Source organism: Mobula hypostoma, chromosome 5 (genome assembly GCF_963921235.1).
Source record: "Mobula hypostoma chromosome 5, sMobHyp1.1, whole genome shotgun sequence".
Classification (NCBI taxonomy): domain Eukaryota; kingdom Metazoa; phylum Chordata; class Chondrichthyes; order Myliobatiformes; family Myliobatidae; genus Mobula; species Mobula hypostoma.
In genome coordinates, this window is record NC_086101.1 from 8200396 (window position 1) to 8228178 (window position 27783).

Sequence of the window (27783 nt, forward strand, 5' to 3'; positions counted from 1 at the left end):
AGGCATAAATTGAGTGGACAGCCAGAGACATTTTCCCAGGGTGGAAATGGGTAAACCAAAGGGGCATTATTTTAAGGTGTTTGAAAGAAAGTACAGGGGGACATCAGATGTCATATTTTCAAAGGCGGTGAGTGATAGGTGACCAGAACTCGCTGCCAGGGATTGTGGTAGAAGCAGATACATTAGAGGGATTAAGAAGACTCATGGATGAAAGAAAAATGGAGGGCTATGTGGGATGGAAACTTAGATTGATCTTGGAGAAGGCTAAAGGTTCCATAAGACCAGAAGTCCATTAGACAAGGGAGCACAATCAGGCCATTCAGCCCATCAAGTCTGTTCTGCCATTCCATTATGGCTGATCCCAGATCCCATTCCAACCCATATACCTACCTTTTTGCCATATCCTTTGGTGCTCTGACTGATCAGGAAACAATCAACTTCCGCCTTAAATATATGCATGGCCTCGGCCTCCACCACAGTCTGTGGCAGAGAATCCCACAGATTCATTATCTCTGGCTAAAAAAAAATCCTCCTTACCTCTGTTCTAAAGGGTCGCCCCACAATTCTTGAGGCTGTGCCCTCCAGTTCTGGATACCGCCACCATAAGAAACATCCTCTCCACGTCAACCCGATCTGGTGTTTTCAACATTTGGTAGGTTTCAACGAGATCCCCCCACCTTCTTCTAAATTCCGTTGAGTTCAGTCCCAAAGCTGCCAAACGATCCTAATATGTCAACCCTTTCTTCCCCGGAATCATCCTCATGAACCTCCTTTGGGCTCTCTCTTGTCTGAGATATGGGGCCCAAAACTGTTGATAATACTCAAAGTGTGGCCTGTCTAATGTCTTATAAAGGCTCAGCATTATCTCCTTGTTTTTATATTCTATTCCTCTTGAAATAAATGACAACATTGCATTTGCTTTCTTTACCACAGACTCAACCTGTAAATTAACCTTCTGGGAGTCTTGCATGAGGATTCCTAAGTCCCTCTCCACCTCTGATGTTTGAACCTTCTCCCCATTTAGATAATAGTCTGCACTATTGTTCCTTTTACCAAAATCCAATATCATACCTTTCCCAACCCTGCTTTCCATCTGTCACTTTTTGCCCATTCTTCCAATTTGTCTAAGTTCTGCTGCAATCACATTGTTTCCTCAACACTACTTACCCCTCCACGTACCTTCGCATCATCTGCAAATTTTGCCACAAAGCCAACAATTCCAACATATCAAAGTTGCTGGTGAACGCAGCAGGCCAGGCAGCATCTATAGGAAGAGGTGCAGTCGACGTTTCAGGCCGAGACCCTTCGTCAGGACTAACTGAAGGAAGAGTGAGTAAGGGCTTACTCACTCTTCCTTCAGTTAGTCCTGACGAAGGGTCTCGGCCTGAAACGTCGACTGCACCTCTCCCTATAGATGCTGCCTGGCCTGCTGCGTTCACCAGCAACTTTGATGTGTGTTGCTTGAATTTCCAGCATCTGCAGAATTCCTGTTGTTTGCGTTTAAATTCCAACATATGATCATTGATAAACAATGTGAAAAGCAGCAGTCCCAATACCTGAGGAACATCACTAGTCACCAGCAGCCAATCAGAAAAGGCCCTTTTTATTCTCACTCGTGCCTCCTGCCTGTCAGATATTCTTCTATCCATGCCAGTATCTTTCCTGTAATGCCATAGAATTTTATCTTGTTAAGCAGCGTCATGTGTGGCACCTTATAAAATGCCTTTTGAAAATCCAAATAAATGACATCCCCTGCCTCTCCTTTGTCCACTCTGCTTGTTACTTCTTCGACAAGATCTAACAGATTTGTGAGGCAATATTTCTCTTCACAGAAACCACTCTGACTTTGACTTATTTTATCATTAGCCTCAAAGTACCCTGAAACCTTATCCTTAGTAATAGACTCCAACACTTTCCCAACTCACTGAGATTAGGCCAATTGACCTATAATTTCCTTGATTTTGCCTTCCTCCCTCCTTAAAGGGTGGAGCGACATTTGCAATCTTCTTGTCCTCCAGGACCATGCTAGAATCAAGTGATTCTTGAAAGTTCATGACCAACGCATCCGTTATCTCTTCAGCAACCTCTCTCAGGACTCTGGGATGTAGTCTACCTGGTTCAGGTGACTTATTCACCTTAAGACCTTTGAGTTTGCCCAGCACTTTTACCTTTGTAAAGGTAATGGTACTCACTCCTGCTCCCTGACACTCAGACCTCTGGCACACTGCTAGTGTCTTCCACAGTGAAGGCAGATGCAAAATGCCCATTACGTTCATCTGCCATTTCTTCATCCCCCATTACTAACTCACCAGCATTATTTTCCAGTGGTCCAATATCAACTCTCACCTTCCTTTTACTCATTGTATAAATTAAAAGAAAACTTTTGGTAATCCTGCTTTATATTATTAGCTAGTAAGTCCTCATATTTATTATTTTCCCTTCTTACCATTTCTTAAGTTGTCTTTTGTTGGATTTTAAAAGCTCCCCAATTATCCAACTTCCAACTCCCTTTGGCTTTTATGTAGTCCTTAACTTCCTTTGTCAGTCACAGTTGCCTACCCCTGCCATTTGAGAATTTCTTCCTCTGTGGGACATATCTATCCTGTGCCTTGTGAACTATTCCCAAAAATTTCAGCCATCTCTGCTCTGTTGTTAAACCCAGCCAGTATCCTCCTCCAATCCACCTGGGCAAGCTCCTCTCTCATGCCTCTGTAATTCCCTTTATTCCAATGTGATACAGATGCATGTGAGTTATGCTTTTCCCTCTCAAATTGCAGCATGAATTCAATCAAATTACGATCATTGCCTCCTAAGGGCTCGTTTACATTAAGCTCCCTGGGTTACTACACAACAGCCAAACTAAGAAATCCTTTCTTCGTGTAGGCTCAAGCACAAGCTGCTCTAAAAAGCCATCTTGGAGGCATTCAGCAAATTCCTTCTTGTGATCCGACTCCAACCTGATTTTCCCATTCCCCTTGCATATTGAATTCCCCCATTACAACTGTTTCATTACCTTTATTACATCCCCTTTCCGGCTCCCTTTGCAACCTCCCACATCTTGGCTACTATTTGGAGCTCTATATTTGATTCCCATGATGGTTTTTTAGACTTGCAATTTCTTAACTCCACCCAGAAAGATTCAACAGTCTCTGACCCTGTGTCACCTCTTTCTAAAGATGTAATTCCATCTCTTACAAGAACCACACCACAGCCCAAGCCTTCCTGCCTGTCCCTTCGATACAAGGTATATCCTTCGATGTTAAGCTCCCAAATATGACCCAGTGATGCCCGCAATGTCATACCGACCAATCCCTAATTGCCATACTGTGCTGTCGTGTTCTGTGTTCAATGCCCTCCCAGGAATGGATCTGGGGTGTCTCTTCGGGGTTGGATCTCTACCAGACATTGAGAATTTATCCTCTTTTTATTCTTTCTGAGACATAAAACACCTCCATCTTGTTAATACTTACACTCTCCAGAATATTCTCCCAGGTCTGCCTTAAGAAGATGGTGTCTGGGCAAGGAACAAGAGAGAGAGGGGGAAAGCCTTGGGAAGCACTCTTGAAAGATAGGAGCGTTCACAGAGAGACCCCCGGAATTCTTGGTTGCAGGCTTCGAGGAGGAACATCTCAGGATGGTGATGACAGTCATATAGAAGAAAAACAGGCCCTTCAGTCCATCATGTCTGTGGCAATCAACCAGTAGTTTTTGCAGTTCAGAGAATCTCCAGTCCAGGCATAGGGAACTCAACAACATGCGTGGTCTAAGGACAGACCACCAAACTGCCTGCCTACTCCCACCCCTTCTGGGATTCCACATTGGCCTCATTTGTCACCTCGGTTTACAGAGAACCGGAGAGGGAAGCAAACGCCCGCCATCTCCCTCCCTGTCCACTAAACCACCCACCTTGCAATAAGCAAGCCACACTTCAGCCCAGTGAGGCATTGTGTTCCCTCTGCTCTCCCTTCCAGCATCAGAAATCCCAGATCCTAGATTGTCATGTGAGGGGATGAAGATGCTCCAGCAAATCGGAGGGTGATCATGGTGGGTGAGTAGTGGGATCGGGGTATGTTCCATACAGGATCTGGAAGTAGTCCGTCAATGTTGTGCCTCAAACACTGATTTTTAGCTTCATAGGGAAGGTTTTGGAAACCTAGTGGGGAGTTTGGGGTCAGGTTAGGGTTTAGGGACAGGGATGGGGGGGCGAATTAGAGGTCGGGGGGGTAGTAAAGGAAGAGTCGGGGGAAGGAGCCATTGATGAAGGTCTAGGTCAGATTGTCAGCAACACTGGCAGGAATTGAGAATGAAGACAGTGATCCCCAAGGTGGGTGAGTCCTGGAGTCAGAGGTCCACGTGACTTCGGAGATCAAAGTCCCACAACCGGCAAGTCCTGAGGTTCAGTGAGCACCGAGCTCGGTCCAAAGTTCGAAGACCAGAGACGGCGGGCCTCTTGTCTGGGGCTTTGAGAGTCAAGGGACTGGGGGGAGGCCCGGAGCGGCCCGCCCTGGGGTTGGAGGGTTGTGTGTGTGTGTGTGTGTGTGTGTGTGTGTGAGTGGGTGAGAGGGAAGGAAGGGGCTTGTTTTGCTGCCATTGCTGCTGCTGTTGTTGTTGCCTGTGTTGGTCTGCAGAACGTTGTGGGACATGCTACATTGGCACCAGACTGTACGGCGACACTTGTGGGCTGCCCCCTGCACATCCTTAGCTGTTTCAGTTGTTAATGCAAACGGTGCATTTTACTGTACGTTTCGATGTACGTGCTCAATAAATAAACGAAGCTCAAGCTGAGGGCGGGAGCTGGGGTCTCCAGTCCCGGCCGGCCATGACCCCACTCCCCCGACCCCCCGCTGACTCTGCCTACGCCAGGCCGTTGAGCTGCCTGGGATTGGCCAGCCTCTGGTACAGCTCAGAGCGCAGGAAGCGAGGGTAGGAGTCGGCCTCCATCAAGCTGAAGATCCGCTTCTGGGCCAGGTCGAAGGTCGAGCGGCTGGGGCTCAGGACGCTGATGGAGGTGGCGTCCCGCGTGGAGGAGTCCAGGTTGACCTGGAACGGGGAGAGAGTTAGACAGGGAATGCGATCAGTTCGGTCAGGCAGCGAGCCTCGGCTTCCCTCCCCCCTCAACGCCATCCCCTCGCATACTGTCAGTGGCTGGGGAGCAGGTGATCAGAGAGAGGGGGAACAGAGGGAGAAAGGAAGCACAAAAATAAGGCAGGAGGAGGAGAGGGATAAGGAAGGAAGTGGATGGAGAGGTAGTAAGCCAAGGAGGAGTAGAGAGGAGGAAGAGGCTGATAGAAAGAGGATAGGAGGAGAGAGACTGGAGAATGGGAAAGACTGGAGGGATAGGGAAGCCATTGGAGGGAGAGGGATAAAAAGTGCAAATGAGTCAGAAGCAAGGGAAAGCGGAAGGTAGAGAGGCAATGTCGACGTGAGTGAGGGAATGAGAAAATGGGGCCGGGAGTGAGGGGAAGGGGGACGAGAATGAGGGGAAGGGGAACAGGAGTGAGGGGATGGGGTGGGAGAGAGGGGAAGGGGACGGGGGTGAGGGGAAGAGGAACAGGAGTGAGGGGATGGGGTGGGAGAGAGGGGAAAGGGACAGGAGTGAGGGGAAGGGGAATGGGAGAGAGGGGAAGGGGAACAGGAGTGAGGGGATGGGGTGGGGAGAGGGGAAGGGGACGGGGGTGAGGGGAAGGGGGTGGGAGAGAGGGGAAGGGGCGGGAGAGAGGGGAAGGGGACGGGAGAGAGGAGAAGGGGAACGGGAGAGAGGGGAAGGAGGCGGGAGAGAGGGAAAGGGGGTGGGAGAGAGGGGAAGGGGGCGGGAGAGAGGGGAAGGGGGCGGGAGTGAGCGGAAGGGGACGGGAGTGAGGGGAAGGAGGCAGGAGAGAGGAGAAGGGGAACGGGAGAGAGGGGAAGGAGGCGGGAGAGAGGGGAAGGGGGCGGGAGTGAGCGGAAGGGGGCGGGAGAGAGGGGAAGGGGACGGGAGTGAGGGGAAGGGGACGGGAGTGAGGGGAAGGAGGCGGGAGAGAGGGGAAGGGGGCGGGAGTGAGGGGAAGGGGCGGGAGTGAGGGGAAGGGGGCGGGAGTGAGGGGAAGGGGCGGGAGTGAGGGGAAGGGGACGGGAGTGAAGGGAAGGGGGCGGGAGTGAAGGGAAGGGGGCGGGAGTGAGGGGAAGGAGACGGGAGAGAGGGGAAGGGGACGGGAGTGAGGGGAAGGGGCGGGAGTGAAGGGAAGGGGGCGGGAGTGAGGGGAAGGGGGCGGGAGAGAAGGGAAGGGGGCGGGAGTGAGCGGAAGGTGGGCAGGAGAGAGGGGAAGGGGCAGGAGAGAGAGGAAGGGGCGGGAGAGAGGGGAAGGGGACGGGAGTGAGGGGAAGGGGGCAGGAGTGAGCGGAAGGGGGCGGGAGTGAGGGGAAGGTGGGCAGGAGAGAGGGGAAGGTGGGCAGGAGAGAGGGGAAGGGGGCAGGAGAGAGGGGAAGGGGCAGGAGAGAGGGGAAGGGGCAGGAGAGAGGAGAAGGAGATGGGAATGAGGAATAAAGGAGGGGAGGGCAGTGAAGGAAATGGGAAGGAAGTGAGGGAAAGGGCACAGGAGTGACAGAAAGTAGACAGGAGTGAGGAGTATTAGAAAGGGGAGGGGAGTGTGGGAAAGGGGAGGTGAGGGGAGTGAAGGAAAGCAGAAGGGAGTGAAGTAATTTGGACAGGAATATGGAATATAGGAGGGGAGAGAGGGAATAGTCATGGCAGTGAGGAATAAGGGAGGGGAGTGAGGGAAAATGGAGGGGAGTGAGGGATTATTCTATGCAAGTTATCCATCTGACTGTGTGTGAATTCACCAGTCCACCATTGGGGACCATGCTGTCAGTTCCCTGGCTTGCAAAGTTGCTCCAACCTCTCTGTCCTCCAACTTCCTCCTGAAAGTCTCCACCATGGACAAAGCTTCTGGGCTCTCCTGGAAACCATGATTTAGCCGTGGTTTTAATCCCACTGAGCATCGTGAATGGCTGTGATGCTCCACTTCCAGATCAGCTCAATGCCCTTCATCAATGTAATTTTTGCAAGGCACTACAGCGGCTATATTTCATTAGGAGTTTGAGGATATTTGGCTTGTCAGAAAAGACTCTAGCAGATTTCTACAGTCGTACCGTGCACAGCATTCTAACTCTCTGCCTCACTGTCTGGTCTGGAGGGGCCCCTGCACAGGATCGGAAAGTTGTAAACTCAGCCAGCTCCATCATGGACACTAGCCTCCCCAGCTTCGAGGGCACCTTCAGTAGGTGGTGTCCATCAGTAAGGGTCTCCCATCACCCAGGACATGCCCTCTGCACAAGGCTTCTATCAGGGATGAGGTACAGGAGCCTGAAGACACACACTGAACGTTTCAGGAGCAGATTCTTCCCCTGTCATCCAATTTCTGAATGGACAATGAACCCATGTACACTACCTCACTATGTTTTTACTTTATTAAAACTTATTTTTGCACTATTTTGTTTAATTTTGTACACATTTCTTATTGTAATTTACAGTATCATTATGTTTTGCAATGTACTGCTGTTGTAAAAGGTGACATATAGACAATAGGTGCAGGAGTAGGCCATTCAGCCCTTCCAGCCAGCACCGCCATTCACTGTGATCATGGCTGATCATCCACAATCAGTACCCTGTTCCTGCCTTCTCCCCATACCCCTTCACTCCGCTATCTTTAAGAGCTCTATCTAACTCTCTTTCGAAAGCATCCAGAGAATTGGCCTCCACTGCCTTCTGAGGCAGAGCATTCCACAGAACCACAACCCTCTGTGTGAAAAAGTTTTTCCTCAACTCCGTTCTAAATTGTCTACCCCTTATTCTCAAACTGTGGCCTCTGGTTCTGGACTCCCCCAACATCGGGAACATGTTTCCTGCCTCTAGCGTGTCCAATCCCATAATAATCTTATATGTTTCAATCAGATCCCCTCTCATCCTTCTAAATTCCAGTGTATACAATCCCAGTCGCCCCAATCTTTCAATATATGACAGCCCTGCCATCCCAGGGATTAACCTCGTGAACCTACGCTGCACTCCCTCAATAGTTAGAATGTCCTTCCTCAAATTTCGAGACCAAAACTGTACACAATATTCCAGGTGTGGTCTCACCAGGGCCTTGTACAAATGCAGAAGGACCTCTTTGCTCCTATACTTAACTCCCGTTGTTATGAAGGTCAGCATGCCATTAGCTTTCTTTCACTGCCTATTGTACCTGCGTGCTTACTTTCAGTGACTGATGAACAAGGACACCTAGATTTCATTGTACTTCCCCTTTTCCTAACTTGACACCAGTCAGATAGTAATCTGCCTTCCTGTTCTTGCCACCAAAGTGGATAACCTCACATTTATCCACATTAGACTGCATCTGCCATGCATCTGCCCACTCACCCAGCCTGTCCAAGTCACCCTGCATTATCTCAACATCCTCCGCACATTTTACACTGCCACCCAGCTTTGTGTCATCGGCAAATTTGCTAATGTTACTTTTAATCCCTTCATCTAAATCATTAATGTATATTGTAAATAGCTGCGGTCCCAGCACCGAGCCTTGCGGTACCCCACTAGTCACTGCCTGCCATTCTGAAAAGGATCAATTAATCCCTACTCTTTGTTTCCTGTCTGCCAACCAATTTTCTATCCATGTCAGTACCCTACCCCCAATACCATTTGCTCTAATTTTGCACACTAACCTCCTATGTAGGACCCGATCAAAGGCTTTCTGAAAGTCCAGGTACACTACATCCACTGGCTTTCTCATGTCCAGTTTCATAGTTACATCCTCAAAAAATTCCAGAAGATTAGTCAAGCACAATTTTCCCTTCGTAAATCCAGGCTGACTCGGACTAATCCCGTTACTACTATCCAGATGTGTCATAATTTCATCTTTTATAATTGACTCCAGCATCTTCCCCACCACTGATGTCAGACTAACTGGTCGATATGCCAGTGGTATCAAACCTGATTCTGATTGTGATTTTGGTGCCTCCCTGAACTCCCTGAAAGATGACTGCTGAGGCAGAGTCAGAGGAAGTGAGGGTGTATCTGATGGTAGTCCCCATGATGACCCTCACTCCCTCTCAGCAGCTTGGCCAATGTGGACCCTGATCTTGTTGGCACAGCTGCCATGTTTCCTGCCCCCTGCCCTTACCTCTCGGGGAGCGTGGGTGGTGATGAACTCGGTGAAGATCTTCCTGGCCTTGGAGGCAAGTTTGCCCGAGGACTTGGTGTTCCTGTAGTCCTCGCAGGCCTGCCAGAAATCGAGGTTCTCCTCGCTGAATTCGGTGTGCAGGAAGCCCTTGAAAGCGACAAGCCCGTCTGTGTGGGCAGGAGTAGAGAGGAGAATGCTAGACATAGAAGCAAGAGGCCATGAGCCCCGTCATACCAGTCCTGCCCTTTAACTTGGGCTTACACAGAATTCCCTCGGCTTGTAAATCCTCAGCATTTGTAAAACCATTCCCCACCTTTTCCTCTCCCTCTTTTGCCTGTCTGAACCACATAGAGTCGCAAAACTCTACCGCACAGAAACAGGCTATTCGACCCATCTAGTCCATGCTATTCCCATCTGGACCACAGCCTCCCATGAACGTACTTATCCAAACTGATCTTAAATGTGGCAGTTCCACACGGTAGGCTTATTCAGAAAGTCAGAAGGCATGGGATCCAGGGAAGTTTGGCCAGGTGGATTCAGAATTGGCTTGCCTGCAGAAGGCAGAGGGTGGTGGTGGAGGGAGTACATTCAGATTGGAGGATTGTGACTAGTGGTGTCCCACAAGGATCTGTTCTGGGACCTCTACTTTTCATGATTTTTATTAATGACCTGGATGTGGGGGTAGAAGGGTGGGTTGGCAAGTTTGCAGACGACACAAAGGTTGGTGGTGTTGTAGATAGTGTAGAGGATTGTCAAAGATTGCAGAGAGACATTGATAGGATGCAGAAGTGGGCTGAGAAGTGGCAGATGGAGTTCAACCTGGAGAAGTGTGAGGTGGTACACTTTGGAAAGACAAACTCCAAGGCAGAGTACAAAGTAAATGGCTGGATACTTGGTAGTGTGGAGGAGCAGAGGGATCTCGGGGTACATGTCCACAGATCCCTGAAAGTTGCCTCACAGGTGGATAGGGTAGTTAAGAAAGCTTATGGGGTGTTAGCTTTCATACGTTGAGGGATAGAGTTTAAGAGTTGCGATGTAATGATGCAGCTCTATAAAACTCTGGTTAGGCCTCACTTGGAGTATTGTGTCCAGTTCTGGTCACCTCACTATAGGAAGGATGTGGAAGCATTGGAAAGGGTACAGAGGAGATTTACCAGGATGCTGCCTGGTTTAGAAAGTATGCATTATGATCAGAGATTAAGGGAGCTAGGGCTTTACTCTTTGGAGAGAAGGAGGATGAGAGGAGACATGATAGAGGTGTACAAGATAATAAGAGGAATAGATAGAGTGGATAGCCAGCGCCTCTTCCCCAGGGCACCACTGCTCAATACAAGAGGACATGGCTTTAAGGTAAGGGGTGGGAAGTTCAAGGGGGATATTAGAGGAAGGTTTTTTACTCAGAGACTGGTTGGTGTGTGGAATGCACTGCCTGAGTCAGTGGTGGAGGCAGCTACACTAGTGAAGTTTAAGAGACTACTAGACAGGTATATGGAGGAATCTAAGGTGGGGGCTTATATGGGAGGCAGGGTTTGAGGGTCGGCACAACATTGTGGGCCGAAGGGCCTGTACTGTGCTGTACTATTCTATGTTCTATGTTCTAGTTGAACCCACCTCCACCACTTACGCTAACAGCTCGCCCCACACTCTAACTACCCTCTGAGTGAAGAGCTTCCCCCTCAGATTCTCATTAAATATTTCAACTTTCACCTTAAACACCCAACCTCAGTTAGAAAAAGCCTGCTTACATTCACCCTATCTACACCCTTCCTAATTTTGTATACCTCTATCAAATCTCCCCTCATGCTCATGCACTCCAGGGAATAAAGTCTTAACCTGCTCAATAACACAGGACCTCAAGTCTTGGCACCAGCTTTGTCATTTTTCTCTGTAGTGACTCCTGCATGCACTCTGTCAACCCCGTCAGAAAGTTATATGCTTTAATGAAATGGTGACCCGAACTCAGCTGGACACTGCTTTGAAGGGCGGTACCTGGAAAACTGTGTGCAGTTCAGGTCACTGCACGGTATCAAAGATCATGATTAAGCTCAAGAGAGTGCAAGAAAGGGATCATAAGGATGTTTCCAAGACAGATGGGATTAAATTATCAGGAGAGATCAGATAGACTGCGACTGTTTTCTCTGAAGAAAGGAGGCTAAAAAGTAACCTTCTAGGGGTCTATAAAATCACGATAAGCTGGGTAGTCCTGATGAAGGGTCTCCGCCTGTTTCTTTACTGCTTTCCATAGATTCTCCACCAGCATTTTCTGTGTGTTACTAAGGTGCAGGGTTACCATCCATTTGCCCCAGGATACAGGCGTCTAAAACTCAGTGGAGAGGTTTAAGGTAAGACGGGAGCAATTTAGAGGGGACCTGAGGGGCAAGTTTTTCATGCAGTAAGTGTTGGGTCTGTGGAACAAGCTGCTAAAAGTAGTAGTAGAGTTAGGTACAATAACAATGTTTAAAAGACATTTGGACATGTGCGTGGATATGCAAAGTTTGGATGGATACAGGCCAAATGCAGGGAAATGGGATTAGCTGAGGACAGCACTGACAAGTCAGAGCATCGGTGCTATGAAACTCTGTCCCTCATCCTTGTATTCTCAGCAGGTTCTAGGCACAGACTCTCCTCACCACCCAAAGCTGTCTTTCCCAGGAAAACCAGCAGTAATCTAGTCTGCAAGGCGGAGAGGAAAATCCATCTCCTGGGTTTGTCCCAGAGGCTCCAGCAGTACCAGCTCAGCACCAGGAGAGGGGGGCACCGGCATGCAACTGTGTGAGGTGGGGACACAAAGAGATTCTGCAGGTGCTGGAAATTCGGAGCAACATACACAAAATGCTGGAGGAAATCAGCAGGTCAGGCAGCATCTATGGAGGGGAATAAACTCTCCCCTTCTCTATCTCTTTCTGTATCTGTCCCCCAGCTCCATGCCTCTCTGTGTCTCTCCCCCAGGTCTATCCCTCTCTGTATCTCTCCCCCAGGTCTATCCCTCTCTGTATGTCTCTCCCAGGTCTATCCCTCTCTGTGTCTCTCCCCCAGGTCTATCCCTCTCTGTGTCTCTCCCCCAGGTCTATCCCTCTCTGTATCTCTCCCCCAGGTCTATCCCTCTCTGTATGTCTCTCCCAGGTCTATCCCTCTCTGTGTCTCTCCCCCAGGTCTATCCCTCTCTGTATCTCTCCCCCAGGTCTATCCCTCTCTGTATGTCTCTCCCAGGTCTATCCCTCTCTGTGTCTCTCCCCCAGGTCTATCCTTCTCTGTGTCTCTCCCCCAGGTCTATCCCTCTCTGTATCTCTCCCACAGGTCTATCCCTCTCTGTATGTCTCTCCCAGGTCTATCCCTCTCTGTGTCTCTCCCCCAGGTCTATCCCTCTCTGTATCTCTCCCCCAGGTCTATCCCTCTCTGTATGTCTCTCCCAGGTCTATCCCTCTCTGTGTCTCTCCCCCAGGTCTATCCCTCTCTGTATCTCTCCCCCAGGTCTATCCCTCTCTGTGTCTCTCCCCCAGGTCTATCCCTCTCTGTATCTCTCTCCCAGGTCTATCCCTCTCTGTATCTCTCTCCCAGGTCTACCCCTCTCTGTATCTCTCCCCCAGGTCTATCCCTCTCTGTGTCTCTCCCCCAGGTCTATCCCTCTCTGTATCTCTCCCCCAGGTCTACCCCTCTCTGTATCTCTCCCCCAGGTCTATCCCTCTCTGTATCTATCCCCCAGGTCTATCCCTCTCTGTATCTCTCCCCCAGGTCTATCCCTCTCTGTATTTATCCCCCAGGTCTATCCCTCTTTGTATCTATCCCCCAGGTCTATCACTCTCTGTATCTCTCCCCCAGGTCTATCCCTCTCTGTATCTCTCCCCCAGGTCTATCTCTCTCTGTATCTCTCCCCCAGGTCTATCCCTCTCTGTATCTCTCCCCCTGGTCTATCTCTCTCTGTATCTCTCCCCCAGGTCTATCGCTCTCTGTATCTCTCCCCCAGGTCTATCCCTCTCTGTATCTCTCTCCCAGGTCTATCTTCTCTGTATGTCTCTCCCAGGTCTATCCCTCTCTGTATCTCTCTCCCAGGTCTATCCCTCTCTGTATCTCTCCCCCAGGTCTATCCCTCTCTGTATGTCTCTCCCAGGTCTATCCCTCTCTGTGTCTCTCCCCCAGGTCTATCTCTCTCTGTGTCTCTCCCCCAGGTCTATCCCTCTCTGTATCTCTCTCCCAGGTCTATCCCTCTCTGTATCTCTCCCCCAGGTCTATCGCTCTCTGTGTCTCTCCCCCAGGTCTATCCCTCTCTGTATCTCTCCCCCAGGTCTATCTCTCTCTGTATCTCTCCCCCAGGTCTATCCGTCTCTGTATCTCTCTCCCAGGTCTATCCCTCTCTGTATCTCTCCCCCAGGTCTATCCTTCTCTGTATCTGTCCCTCTTATCCTCACATCTCACTATCTCATATCTGTCTCTGTATCTAAACCCCCATCTCTCTGCATCTACTCTCCTTTCTTTTGCTTATGGCTGCCCCATATTATCTTAATGATGCTCTCTCTATAAATAAATTTTTCATCATCCTATTTCAGGAAAAAATGTTGAGGCATTGGTGAGGGCGCAGAAGTTGTTCACAGAATGCTGCCTGGATTCAGTGGCAGTGCCAAAGATTTTTTCTTGCTGGTGCTACAGAGGGGTAAAATGATTCAGTGATGGTGCTGAGGGATGCACTGTATGGGAATAAGTATTCGCAAGGCCAGACGCGTGGTGTTAAAAAGTCAGTTTCAAGCATTATGTGCCTACTATAAATGCCTCTGTTGATTCACAAGCAACAGCAATTAATAGATCTAATATAGAAGTGAACTGTTACAGTGTCAACGGCATCGGAGACAACCTGGGCTACACAGAGCAGAAACAAAAAAAACAAACAGAGCATCCGAGCAACAGCGGACAACGTGAATCACGCACCAATCCCGCAATCAGCGCAAAATGCATGCTTTTCAACTGAAAAACACAAAATGAACCCACTGCTATTCGCATTACATAGACAGCAATGCCTAAAGATACACCATTATTAAAGTCAAATAAGGCAAACAACAGATGCAAGGCTTTACTAGGAGTTGGACAAATCGTACTCTGACCATGCAATACCTCAATTAATTGGGCTATTGAATTTAAACAAAAATCAACAGTATCAGCGCTTGGAAGTCTAAGCTAAACCAGTAGACTTAATAGCAGTAAATGTAATATTTTAGAATTTGCAGGAAACATAAGGACTATGGGGTATCCACCACAAAATAATAACAATAATCAGCATTAGTCTTGGCCCAAATTTTTAAATCAACTGCACTCACCATTAATGTTTTCAGAGAAGCACAATCCGTCTGTTGTTGTGATCGTGGGCAACAGAGTTTGAAAAGAAGTTGTAAAGCAGCTGCACAGTTTCAAAAAACTCACCCGCTTGTGGTACATTGCTCACAACATCCACTAACACATGGTTAAGTCTGTGAGCATGGCAGTGTATATATAATGCCTACGGGACCTCTTTCCTGAACCTCTCTTGTACCCCGTTATTGCACCCGGACATCACTGCCGCCCCATCAAAAAACTGACCCATACAGGCATTCTTATCAATAACACACTGGGCGAGTGTCTGTTCAATGCTTTTAAGAAGCGACTCTGAGTCCAACCTTTCTGCTGGAGTGAAGCGCAAGAATTCTTCAAGCACTGTTTCATTATTCAAATACCACACCACCACTGATAGTTGCTCCTTTTTACTCAAGTCTTTACTTTCATCCACCATGATGGCAAAATATCCAGCTTCCTTGATTTCTGCACTTATTTGACATCTGACCATATCCGCCTTAATACCCATAATTTCATTTTGGATATCGTGATGGATGTTTTTTGCATTTCCAGGGTTTTCCTCTTTTTCTTTAGCTACAGTCTTATCAAACTGTCCAATTACACTGAGAAACTCAACAAAGTTTCCCCTATTGCCAGATCCATCATTCTCCCGGTGTCCTCGCTGGGCAATGCCTTGGCATGCAGTTTAGCGTAGAGACTCAACCACTGCTCTCATGTACTCACAATTTTCTTGGACAATCTTTGCATGTCCTTTATCAAGCATATTTCCCAATCTTGAACCGTTTTGCTTTCTCAATCTGAATTCGGCCCATGCCTCCATAGCAAACTTATGAGCTGCACTTACATGGTGGGTTTTGAAAGCTGTTGTAGCTTTCCCCTAGTTGCGGTAACCGGTGACAGTGAAGGTAGACTCAGAATGGAACCCATGTCCTCCACACAGGAAATGCCTGCATGCGAAGCAGAATGTAGTATATTTCGTGATCGAATATTCCAGCCAGGAGTACAGGTCAAACCAGCCGCCAATAAAACTCCTTTGCTGATTGCCAAACTGTTGCGAAGGGTACTTTTTCAATGCTAGCCGACAGGGTCCTTCCTCAGGCTGCTGGCCAACATCGCTAACAGTATTCCCACTAGCACTAACAGCAGCTACATTCACGTTCTCTTCCGAATCCCGCTCCAGTTCTTGTTCCTCTACTTCGCCCTCACACTCCTTCGATGAACTGCTGTCGTCCTCATCCCCACTTACTCCTTTCTGCATGTCACTTTCAATTAAGACATGCTCAGGCTGAGACACCACTGATTCCTCTGGATGAGGTCGTTTTCTGACTAAAAGTGGATCCATTTTTCACGCCCACCAAAATAATGCACGTGCCAGGCCCACGCTCGCTTGTAAAAGCACAATGTGTGTGTGTGTGCGTGTGGCATCCGTTCGTCTCGCGAGACCACGGATCTGCGCCTGGATGTATACTATCAATCTCCCGCGTGAGTGAGAGTGAGTGACGTCACCTTAAGTGATCTTAGATCAGCTTAACTGATCTGAGGACAGCAACGGCAAGACATTGACAAAGAACGAAGTGTAGAGTGAATCAGACAGAGTTTATAACTTTTTTGCTGTGTGGGTGCTATGGTAATTGGGAACGCTGTTTCACTAGATCAACTGGAGAAACAAGCTGTGTTCAAAACTATACAGAGAAAGCAAAGCAGATGCAGTTAATTTCTTGGTGATGCTATGGTGGGGTTATTGCAATTTCTGCTGGGGCACCTAGCACCACCTTAGCACCGCCCCTGCCTGGATTAGAGGACATGTGCTGTAACGAGAGGCTTGAACAATCTTGGGTTGTCTCTCTGGAGTGGTGGAGGCTGAGGAGGGAACAGAAACTTATGAGGCCTGCAGTTTGAGGAGACATCCATTTCCCAGGGGTGTCATGACTAATACCAGAGGGTAGGCATTTAAGGCAAGAGGAAGGAAGTTTAAAGATGATGTGTCAGACAAGTTTTTATTTACACACAGAATAGTGGGTGCCGAGGCGTGTGGTGGAACTAGATGCAATACTGGGGTTTGAGATGCTTTTAAATGAGTTTTCAGGGAACAGAGGGTGTGGATCATGTGCAGGCAGAGGTATTTTGTGTAATTTGGTGTCAAGGTCAGCACTGACATTGTGGGCTGAATGGCCTGTTCTTGTGCTATATTGTTCTTTGTTCAGCAGGCCAGGCAGCAGCAAAGGGAAATAAACAGTCGGCATTTTGGAATCCAACTGCTCTAAACATCCAGATGAACCATCCAGTCGACCCAAAACGTGGACTCCACCTTCACAGATGCTGCCTGGCGCACTGAGTTGATCCAGCAGTTCAATGATCCAGGTTGCAGCATCTGCAGACTCACCTGCATCCATTTCACCATCTTGACATCTTTGTCCACCTCTCTGCATCTATCTCTCCATGATTCCAGCAGTCCATCAGTCTGCATAGGTCTTTACACCTGCCTTTTCTAATTCCCAATGTCGGACCCCTCCTCCTGTGTGTCAGCCAGCTCGTACCCTCAGAGACACACACTGCCCACCGTTACATCTTCACACCACTGCCCTCCTCTCTTTTCTCTCTCACTCTCTCACATTCTGTTGCTCTCTCCCCCTCTCGCACTCTCGACATGTCTCTCACTCTTCCTCGCTCTCTTTCCTGCTCTTGCACTCACTAGAACACGGAAGAGTACAGCACTCGAACAGACCCTCCAGCCCCCAACACTGTGCCAAACCAACTTAAGTAGTAATCAAAGAGGCAACTAAACAAATCCCTCATTCCTGCACAAAGTGCATATCCAACCATTTCCTTCACATTCGTGTGACTATCCAAACGTCTCCAATGTATCTGCCTTTCCCTCCAGCCTAGACAGCAAACTCCAGGCACCCGCCACTCACAGTGTAAAAAACTTGCCCCTCACATCTCCTCTGAGATTACCCCCTCTCACACTGAATACATGCCCTCTGCTATTTGACATTTCAACGCCAGGAAAACAACTCAGTCAACGTTGTCTGTTTACTCTATTTATGCCTGTCATAATCGTATAAGTCCGGAAGACATGGGAGCAGAATTAGGCCACTCAGCCCATCAAGTCCACTCCACCATTCAATCATGGCTGATCCTTTATTTTCCTTCTCAGCCCCACTCCCTGGCCTTCTCCCCATAACCCTTGATGCCGTGGCCAATCAAGAACCTTTCAATCTCTGCCTTGAATACACCCAATGACCTGCCTGCCCTCCACAGTTGCCTGTGGTAACAAATTGCACAAATTCACCACCCTCTGGCTAAAGAAATTTCTCCACATCTCTGTTATAAATGGAACCCCCTCTATCCTGAGGCTGTGCCCTCTTGTCCTAGACTCCCCCACCAAGGGAAACATCCTCTCTACATGTACCCTTTCAATGAGATTCCCTCCTCATCCTTCTAAACTCCAGCAAGTAAAGGACCAGAGCCATCAAACGTTCCTTGTATGATAACCCTTTCATTCCTGGAATCATCCTTGTGAACCCCCTCTGAACCCTCTCCAATGCCAGCACATCTTTTCTTAGATAAGGAATCCAAAACTGTTCACAATATTCAAGGTGAGGCCTCACCAGTACCTTATAAAGCCTCAGCATCACATCCCTGCTCTTGTATTCTCGACTTCTTGAAATGAATGCTAACATTGCATTTGCCTTCCTCACCACCAACTCAACCTGCAAGTTAACCTTTAGGGTGTTTTGCACAAGGACTCTGCATCCCAGATTTTTGGATTTTTTCCCTGTTTAGAAAATAGTTTGCATCCTTATTTCTACTACCAAAGTGCATAACCATGCAGTGTATTTCATTTGTCACTTTCTTGCCCATACTCCGAATCTGTCAAAGTTCTTCTGCAGCCTACCTGGCCCTCCACCAATCCTTGTATCACCTGAAAGCTTAGCAATAAAGCAATCTATTCCATCATCTATATCATTGATATAAATCATAAAAAGCAGTCCCAACACCGAACCCTGCAGAGCATCAACAATCACTGGCAGCCAACCAGAAAAGGATCTTTTTATTCCCACTCACTGCCTCTTACCAATCAGTAAATGCTCTAACCATGTTAGTAACTTTCCTTTAATACCATAGGCTCTTAACCTGGGAAGCAGCCTTTGTGGCACCTTGTCAAAGGCCTTGTCAAAATCCAAATGTACAACATTCGCTGCATCCCCTTTATCTATCCTACTTGTAATCTCAAAGAATTCCAACAGGTTCATCAGGCAAGATTTTCCCTTAAGGAAACCATGCTAACTTTGTCCTATCTTGTCCTGTGTTACCAAGTACTCTATAACCTCATCCTTAACAATTGACTCCAACATCTTCTCAACCATTGAGTTCAGGCTAACTGGTCTATAAATTCCTTTCTACTGTCTCCCTCCTTTCATAAAGAATGGAGTGACATTTACAATTTTCCATTTCTTTAAAGATCACTGGTAATGCTTCCACAATCCCTAGAGCTACCTCTTTCAGAACTCTAGGGTGCAGTTCATCTGGTCCAGGTGACTTACGTACCCTTAGGTCTTTCAGCTTTTTGAGCACCTTCTCCCTTGTTATTGTAACTGCACTCACTTCTCTCCCCTCACACACTACAACACCCGACACACCGCTAGTGTCTTCCGCAGTGAAGACTGAAGCAAAATACTCATTTAGTTCATCTTCCGCACATTATTATTTCTCCGGCCTCTTGCTCTAGCGGTCCTGTATCCATTCTTATCTCTTTTATTTTTTATATATGAAAAAACTTTTACTATCCACTTTGATATTGTTTGCTAGTTTGCTTTCATATTTCATCTTTTCCCGACTAGTAATTCTTTTAGTTGTTTTCTGTAGACTTTTAAAATCTTCCCAATCCTCTTTCTTCCTGCTAATTTTTGCTGAGGCTTTATAAGGCACTGGTGAGGCCTCACCTTGAGTATTGCACCCCTCATCTTAGAATTGAATTGACTTTATTTCTTACATCCTTCACATGCATGAGGAATAAAAATCTTTACGTTACATCTCCACCTAAATGTGTGATGTGCAATCGTATTAATTTATAATCATTTATAATAAATAGAACAGTCAATATAATATAGAGCACACTCAAATCAGTGTGAGTTCACCAGTCTGATGGTCTGGTGGAAGAAGCTGTTCCGGAGCCTGTTGGTTCTGGCTTTTACGCTGCGGTACCGCTTCCCGGATGGTAGCAGCTGGAATAGATTGTGGTTGGGATGGCTTGGGTCCCCAGTGATCCTACGGGCTCTTTTTACACACCTGTCCTTGTAAATATCCCAAGTCATGGGAAGTTCACAACTACAGATGCGCTGGGCTGTCTACACCACTCTCTGCAGAGGCCTGCGATTAAGGGAGGTACAGTTCCCATACCAGCCAGTGATGCAGCCAGTTAGGATGCTGTAAATTGCGCTGCTGTAGAAAGTTTTTAGGATTTGGGGGCCCATACCAAACTTCCTCAACCTTCTGAGGTGAAAGATGTGCTGGCATTGGCTAGGGTCCGGAGGACGTTCACAAAGGTGGTTCCAGGAATGAAAGGGTTATCATATGAGGAACGTTTGATGTCTCTGGTCTGTACTTGCTGGAATTCAGAAGGATGAGGGGGCATCTCATTGAATCCTTTCGAATGTTGAAAGGCCTAGGCAGAGTAGATGTGGAAAGGATGTTTCCCATGGTGGGAGAGTCGAGGACAAGAAGGCACAGCCTCAGGATAGAGGGGCGCCTTTCAAAACAGCGATATGGAGAAATTTCTTTAGCCAAAGGGTGGTGAATTTGTGGAATGTGTTGCCACGTGCAGCTGTGGAGGCCAGGTCACTGGCTGTATTTAAGGCAGAGATTGATAGGTTCTTGATTGGACATGACATCAAAGGTTACGGGGAGAAGGCCGGGAGCTGGGGTTGAGGAGGAGATAGAAAAAAGGATCAGCCATGATTGAATAGCGGAGCATACTCGATGGGCCAGATGGCCTAATTCAGCTCCTATGTCTTATGGTCTTATTATCTAAACCTCTTTTGCACCCCGTCCAAAACCTTGACATCCTTCCTAAATGAGATGACCAGAACTGCCTGCAGTACTCCTGATGCAGCCTAACTCGAGTTTTTTAAGCCGCAGTATAACTTGCTGACACTTAAACTCGATGCATCAACTAATAATGGCAGCGTGCCAAATGCATTCTTAACCACCTGATCAACCTCATTTGTCTCGCAATTTCCCTCTCCCTCGCACACATTACTGCACAGACTCTCACCCCGCCCCGAGTACTCACATCTATTTGATAGCAGTGTGTCCAGGGACTTGGCCCACTGCCGAGCCTCCTCCACAGTTGGCCTGTAGATACATTGTAGATCAAAGGTGTTAGAGACCAGCCTGCTCAGAGATTACAGGGTGCGGAGCGGGTAAGAACAGAGAGAGGGAGTTGAGGGGGGACAGCGTGTTCTCCTGAACGTCAGAATCCCGTAGAGCGATTGGTGACCACTGCACAGCAAGACCCCAGGGGCAAGGCATATGTGGGGGGGGGGCGGTGGGGTGGGGTGAAGAAGAAGGTAAATTCTGCTGCATACCAAGATCCCATGTGAAGGGCCGTGTTGCCCTGCACTCCTAGATCTGTGACGGGCAGCATTGTAAGACCTCACAGAGGGGAAGGGCAGGGTGACAGAGAGCACCACGCGGAGGGAGAGGCTGCATTCCGCCTCAAAGCAGGATTCAGTGAGCGTGCGCGTGCCTGCGAGGGGTGGGCGCACCACGCCATGTGCTCGCTGACCTGTGGTCTGGCACACAGAAAGATCCCACGAGGCGAGAGAGAGTGTGCATTCCGCTGAACACCGGTGCCTCAGAGAGGACTCGAGGGGAGCCGGGGGAAGGGCCAGCGTAGGTCAACGAGAGGGGCGGTGGCTGAAACCCAGGGTTGGCAGGGGAATGGGAAAGAGAGGAGATTGGGGAGCTGGAAAGTGGGGGGAAACGGGAGGGGACGGGGAGGTGGGGAAAGGGGAGGGGGGAGTGTGGAAAGGGGTGGGATAGCAGGGGAGTGACTATGGAGAGTGGTGGGCAAAGGCTCAATTGGGGAGAAGAGTGTGCAGAGCGCGGATAAAGGGGGAGAAAGGAGCATGAGGAGTGTGGAGGGAGGAGGGGAAATGGGAGCACGAGTGTGCAGAGAGGGAGGGGGAGGGTTGAAGAGAGTAGGTAGTGGGGGAGGTGGAGTGAGAGGGTGAGGGAGCAGAGTAAGGGAGAGAGGGGCGATGGAAGGGAGGAGGAGAGGGTGAGGGGAGTGAGGAGCGAGTGTGTAAAGATGGAGGGGAGAGGGGGCAGTCTTACCTCAGGGAGTCTAACTCACTCAGCCCTGCCGAGTCATTCCTCCTTTGCCAGAAGCCCAGCCGACTCGTCCTGTGGGTGGGGAAGCAGAGAATCAAACCAGGCCTCCTCTCCCGAACGGGCTGTGCTGGGGTGCGGGGACAATCACTCGCCAGATTTCATCAGCAGCCAGTGGAAAAGCAGAGAGATCGGCTGATCCGTGGAACAGAGTCAGGGCTGGGACAGGTTCCCTCCCTCCCCCCACCTGCACCACTGCCCCACCACCAGACCAGGGTGGGACGGAAATTCCTCCACCTCTGACTCCTGTACTGTCCCACATCCTGACCTCTCCTCCCCTGCTGCCTACATCCAGGTCCAGACACAGGATCCTTTCCCCCTGTGTGTCTGCACATCCTCACGCATACACACGTACAGAAACAGTCACACACACACACACACACACACACAGAGACAAATACACACAGAAACAGTCACACACACACGCGCATAAACACACACAGAAACACTCACATACCTGTACATAGAAACACTCGAACATGCACACACATAATCACACAAAGATACACACCTTGTGTGTGTTTTTCACTTTAGCCCTGGAGGAATGATGTTTCATGGACACCCTCACTCATACACTCAGAAACACGTGTACAAACACACACACAAGCTAGTGAAAACACACAGACACACACACACAAACACTCACACACACAAACAGTCAAACACACATAAACACTTAGACACACACACAGAGATAAACACACAAACGCTCACGCACACATACATAGGCACACACAGATACACACAACCATTTGCCCAGTTCTCAGCACCCCACCTCCACCCTCCCGGCTCCCAAACCTGCCTGTGGGGAAGGGGACACTCACAAGGGATTCTTCCATCGGCTCCGGCTGTCGCTCTCGGAGGTGTCGAGTCCGAGATCCGACTCCAAGCTGGAGGCCAGGTGCTGAAAGACAGAAAGGGTCGTCCAGCGTCACAGGATGCCAGCACTAGCACCCTTGCCCACAGAAACCGCCCTCACCCCAAGGACCCCTCACCATTGACCCACCACAACCAGCCACCCACAGAATCCCACCACCGTTCAACCCCATCCTCATCACTTCCTTCTCCCACTCCCTCCAGAATACCAGCCAGGCCACCACTCCCCTCTCCCCACCCTAGTTATTGGAGGGATGTGAGATTTGCAGAGGGAAGAGAGAAGAGGGTTCGTTGAGGGTATGACTGGAGGTAATCAGTGGGGAGGGAAGTCAGGAGAGGCTGTAGGTGGAACAGAGCAATGTCACCACAAGGAAGAGAATTTTATAATCCAGTGCACGTTAACTAGCAGCCAGTGGCCAGTGTGGAGACAGATCTTGGCTCTCTGACATAATGAACTCCCATCATCCAAAGCTCCTTCCTCTGCCTCCCACCGCGTCCCCTCTAGAGGAGGGAAGATCGGCCGGTCTGTTGTAATCTCATCAGCCCCTATTGTTCGTATTGACTCCTTCCTAATACAAGTCTGCACAAAGGGAGCATATCCTTAAGGTGATTGAAGGACAGTATAAGGGGGAACGTCATATGTTACACAAAGTGGTGGGTTTGTGGAACACCCTGCCGGGGCGGGTGGGGGGGGGGGGTTGGAAGCAGATACATTCCGGGCATTTAAGAAGCACTCAGATGGATGATAGAAAAATGGAGGCCTGTGCAGGAGGGAGGGGTTAGTTTGAACAGAGTAAGCACTGAAGTACAGTGACATGCATTGTTCGTAGCGAGGATTGTGCTGGGGGCAGCCTGCAAGTATCACCGTGCTTCCGGTGCCAACGTAGCAAGCCCACAACTCACTCACCCTAACCCGTACAACTTTGGGGTGTGGGAGAAGACTGGAGCACCCAGAGGAATCCCACGGAGAACGAACGAACGCCTCCCAGAGAGTGGTAGGAATTGAATCTCTAACCACTTTGCTGAAAGGGTTGGCACAGCAGTGTGGGCTGAAGGGCCTGTACTGTAGAAACTGGTTCTACGCTCAGCCTGAGTCCTCCCACTGCTGGCACTGCAGCAGATATCAGTGCTGAGCAGAGAACGGGAACTCCTGTATCCAGCATCGTCATCCCGGGTGATACCCAGCAGGGGTTAAACACGCCACACACTGCACCAACCAACGTCCTTCAGAAGGAGCCTGCCGGGGCGGGGGGTGGGGGGGAGAGGGGCTGCTGGAAGCAAATTACAAATAAAAAGTGAATGGTGCTTTGAAGTCCCAGACGGTTTATATGTGGTGTGGGTGGTTGTGGAACAGCAGCCAATTCCTGGAGATTCCCAGGCACTCCCGAATGCTGAGCAAACTGGGGAGCCAAGAATTACACAGAGTTTGCTGCAAAGTTAGAGTCATGGAATCATTCAGCACAGACACAGGCCTTTCAGCCTGACTCATCCATTCCGACCAATGTGTCCCATTTCCCCTGCAATTGGCCTACATATATTTAAATTTTCCTCTCTAAGTACCTGCACATACGGCTTGTAAACATGGTACTTGTACCTAACTCAGCCACCTTCTCTGATAGTGCACTGCATGTACCCATCACTTATGATGATGAAAACTTGCCCCTTGGGTCCCCTTTAAAACATTCCCCTCTCTGCTTAAAATTACTTCCTCTGTCTTTCTGTCCCCCTACACTGCAAACATGACTGTGACCAAGACTTCATATATATTCAGCGACCACTTTATTAGGTACGCCTGTACACTCACGCAAATATTTAATCAGCCAATCATGCGGCAGAAACTCAATGTGCAAAAGCATGCAGACATGGTCAAGAGGTTCAGTTGTCCTTCCACGGTCAAAGTCACCATTTAGATCGCATTTCTTCCCCATCAGAATGGGGAAGAAATACAATCTAAGTGACTTTGACTGTGGAATGATTATTGGTGCCAGAGGGGGTGGTTTGATTATCTGAGGATCTGCTGATCTCTTGGTATTTTCACACACAGTCTCCAGAGTTTACAGAGGATGGTGCGACAAACAAAAGACATGCAGCGAGCAACATTTCTGTGGGTGAAAACACCTTGTTGATGAGAGAGGACAGAGGAGAATGGCCAGACTGGTTCAAGCTGACAGGAAGGCGACAAGTCAGACAGTTGAGCAGAAGAACATCTCTGAAAGTACAACACGTGAAGTAGATGGGTTGCAGCAACAGAAGACCACAAACAGAAACTGAGTGGTCAGTTTACTAGGTACTCAGTATACACCTCTCATGATTTTATAAAGCTCTTTGCGGTCACCCCCTCAGTCTCAAATACTTCAGGGAAAACAGCCCAGGCCTGTCCACTCCCACTTCAAATGCCTGGTCCCAGCAAATTCCCTGTATTTTTTTGGGGGAGGCAGTGAGAGAAAATCAGAACATCTGGGTAAACTCACTGGGGATGGGGGCAGCCACACAGAGACTCACAAACTCCACGCAGACCGCACCAGAGGTCAGAATCCAACCAGGGTCGCTGGAGCAGTGAAGCTGCAGCTGTTCCAGCTTGATTAGGTGTAGGCCCAGAGGACACAACCTCAGAAGGGAGGTTTAGAAAGGAGATGAGGAGGATTTCTTTTCACCAGAGCATACTGAATCAGTGGAGTTCATTGCCCCAGACAGATGGCATTGACCAATCAATCGTGGTGGTGTGGGGGTTTGGGGTGAACAGTCGGTACCACCACATAGAGATAAAACACCCACTTTCAGCGTAACTTTATAGAGAAGGCCAAGAGAAGGAGAGGGAAGCTGTGTTTATCCAGTGATCATCTTATCCAAACAATGACTGGGTCCCAAGTGCTTGGAAGAGCTGAGCATTTGGGGATTTATCAGGCTTTTAAAGTTCAGCAATCTCAAAACATCAAATTGACACTCCACATTTAACTCTTCAGAATCCTCTGTCATCTTGAAAGTCGTAGAACCATAGAGCACTACAACCCCAAAGCAGGCCATTCAGCCTATCAGGTCCATGCTCACCCAGTCTTCTATCTTGTCCCATCTACCTGCAGCTGGACTATAGCCCTCCCTACCCCTCTCAACAGTGTTCTTTCCAAACTGGTAATAAATGTTATCTGAATCTGTATCTGCTCCTTCCGCTGGCACCTTGGTCCACACTTGCTCCACCTCTGAGTGAAGCTTCTTTGAATTAAACCTTCTGTTTCACCAGGAATTACAATTTGTGGGTGAGATTGGAAAGAATAGCCTTGTCATGAACATCGAAACATTAAAACATGCAGTGAAATGGGGCCATTTGCGTCAATGACCAACACAGTCTGAGGATTGTGCTGGGGAACGCCCGTAGTGTCACCATGCTTCCGACACCAAAGTAGCATGCTCGCAACTTACTGAGCCTGACCCGGACACCTTTGGAATCTGGGAGGAAACCAGAGCACTCAGAGGACATCCACGCGGCCAAAGGGAGAACGTACGATCGATCTCCTTATGGACAGCAGCGGGAACGGAACCCGAATCGTTGGCACTGCGCAGTGTTACGCTAAATGCTACACTGTGCTAGAGCCTGAATTTTGATGCAGTGTTGATTCCTCCTGGGTTTTCTATTGGAATTCACATGACTTGCTAACAAATATTATTTACAAAAACCCAGAAATAACCACAACTTGATAAATGAAAAGCTGAAAACCATTACCTCTACAGATAATATTATATTATCTGTAGGGCTCCGGAGGGTTCCTGTACTGTGGAAAACGTCCTGCCTCGTGGCCTGTGCCGAAGACACCGCGCCCCAGCGGCCTCAATGACTACAGACCGGTGGCATTGACCTCCCACATCATGAAGACCCTGGAGAGACTTGTTCTGGAGCTGCTCCGGCCTATGGTCAGGCCACACTTAGATCCCCTCCAGTTCGCCTACCAGCCCTGACTAGGAGTTGAGGATGCCATCGTCTACCTGCTGATCCGTGTCTACGCCCACCTGGACAAGCCAGCGAGCACTGTGAGGGTCATGTTTTTTGACTTCTCCAGTGCGTTCAACACCATCCACCCTGCTCTGCTGGGGGAGAAGCTGACAGCGATGCAGGTGGATGCTTCCCTGGTATCAAGGATTCTTGATTACCTGACTGGCAGACCACAGTACGTGTGCTTGCAACACTGCGTGTCCGACAGAGTGATCAGCAGCACTGGGGCTCCACAGGGGACTGTCTTGTCTCCCTTTCTCTTCATCATTTACACCTCGGACTTCAACTACTGCACAGAGTCTTGTCATCTTCAGAAGTTTTCGGATGACTCTGTCATAGTTGGATGCAACAGCAAGGGAGATGAGGTTGAGTACAGGGCTACTGTAGGAAACTTTGTCACATGGTGTGAGCAGAATTATCTGCAGCTTAATGTGAAAAAGGCTGCAGAGCTGGTGGTAGACCTGAGGAGAGCTAAGGTAACGGTGACCCCTGTTTCCATCTAGGGGGTCAGTGTGGACATGGTGGAAGATTACAAATACCTGGGGATACGAATTGACAAAATGACTGGTCAAAGAACACTGAGGCTGTCTACAAGAAGGGTCAGAGCCGTCTCTACTTCCTGAGGAGACTGAGGTCCTTTAACATCTGCCGGACGATGCTGAGGATGTTCTACGAGTCTGTGGTGGCCAGGGTGATCATGTTTGCTGTTTTGTGCTGGCGCAGCAGGCTGAGGGTAGCAGACACCAACAGAATCAACAAACTCATTCGTAAGGCCAGTGATGTTGTGGGGATGGAACTGGACTCTCTGACGGTGGTGTCTGAAAAGAGGATGCTGTCCAAGTTGCATGCCATCTTGGACAATGTCTCCCATCCACTACATAATGTACTGGTTGGGCACAGGAGTACATTCAGCCAGAGACTCATTCCACCGAGATGCAGCACAGAGCGTCATAGGAAGTCATTCCTGCCTGTGGCCATCAAACTTTACAACTCCTCCCTTGGAGGGTCAGACACCCTGAGCCTATAGGCTGGTCCTGGACTTATTTCATAATT

At 48.9% G+C, this 27783-nt stretch overlaps 1 protein-coding gene across 5 annotated transcripts in view; it reads right to left on the reverse strand.

Annotated features, from left to right (window-relative positions):
• Positions 1-1498: 1498 nt before the first annotated feature.
• LOC134346549 (regulator of G-protein signaling 3-like) overlaps positions 1499-27783 on the reverse strand; it is a 124284-nt gene continuing 97999 nt past the window's right edge. For all 5 annotated transcript variants that reach the window (XM_063047964.1, XM_063047966.1, XM_063047963.1 and 2 more), the window contains exons 3-7: positions 22694-22773; positions 21816-21884; positions 20770-20831; positions 9156-9322; positions 1499-5040 (exon numbers count right to left, since the gene is read on the reverse strand). In XM_063047964.1, the coding sequence (XP_062904034.1) occupies positions 4855-5040; positions 9156-9322; positions 20770-20831; positions 21816-21884; positions 22694-22773 (564 nt within the window). In that variant the 3' untranslated portion in view covers positions 1499-4854. The remainder of the gene's footprint in view (positions 5041-9155; positions 9323-20769; positions 20832-21815; positions 21885-22693; positions 22774-27783) is intronic.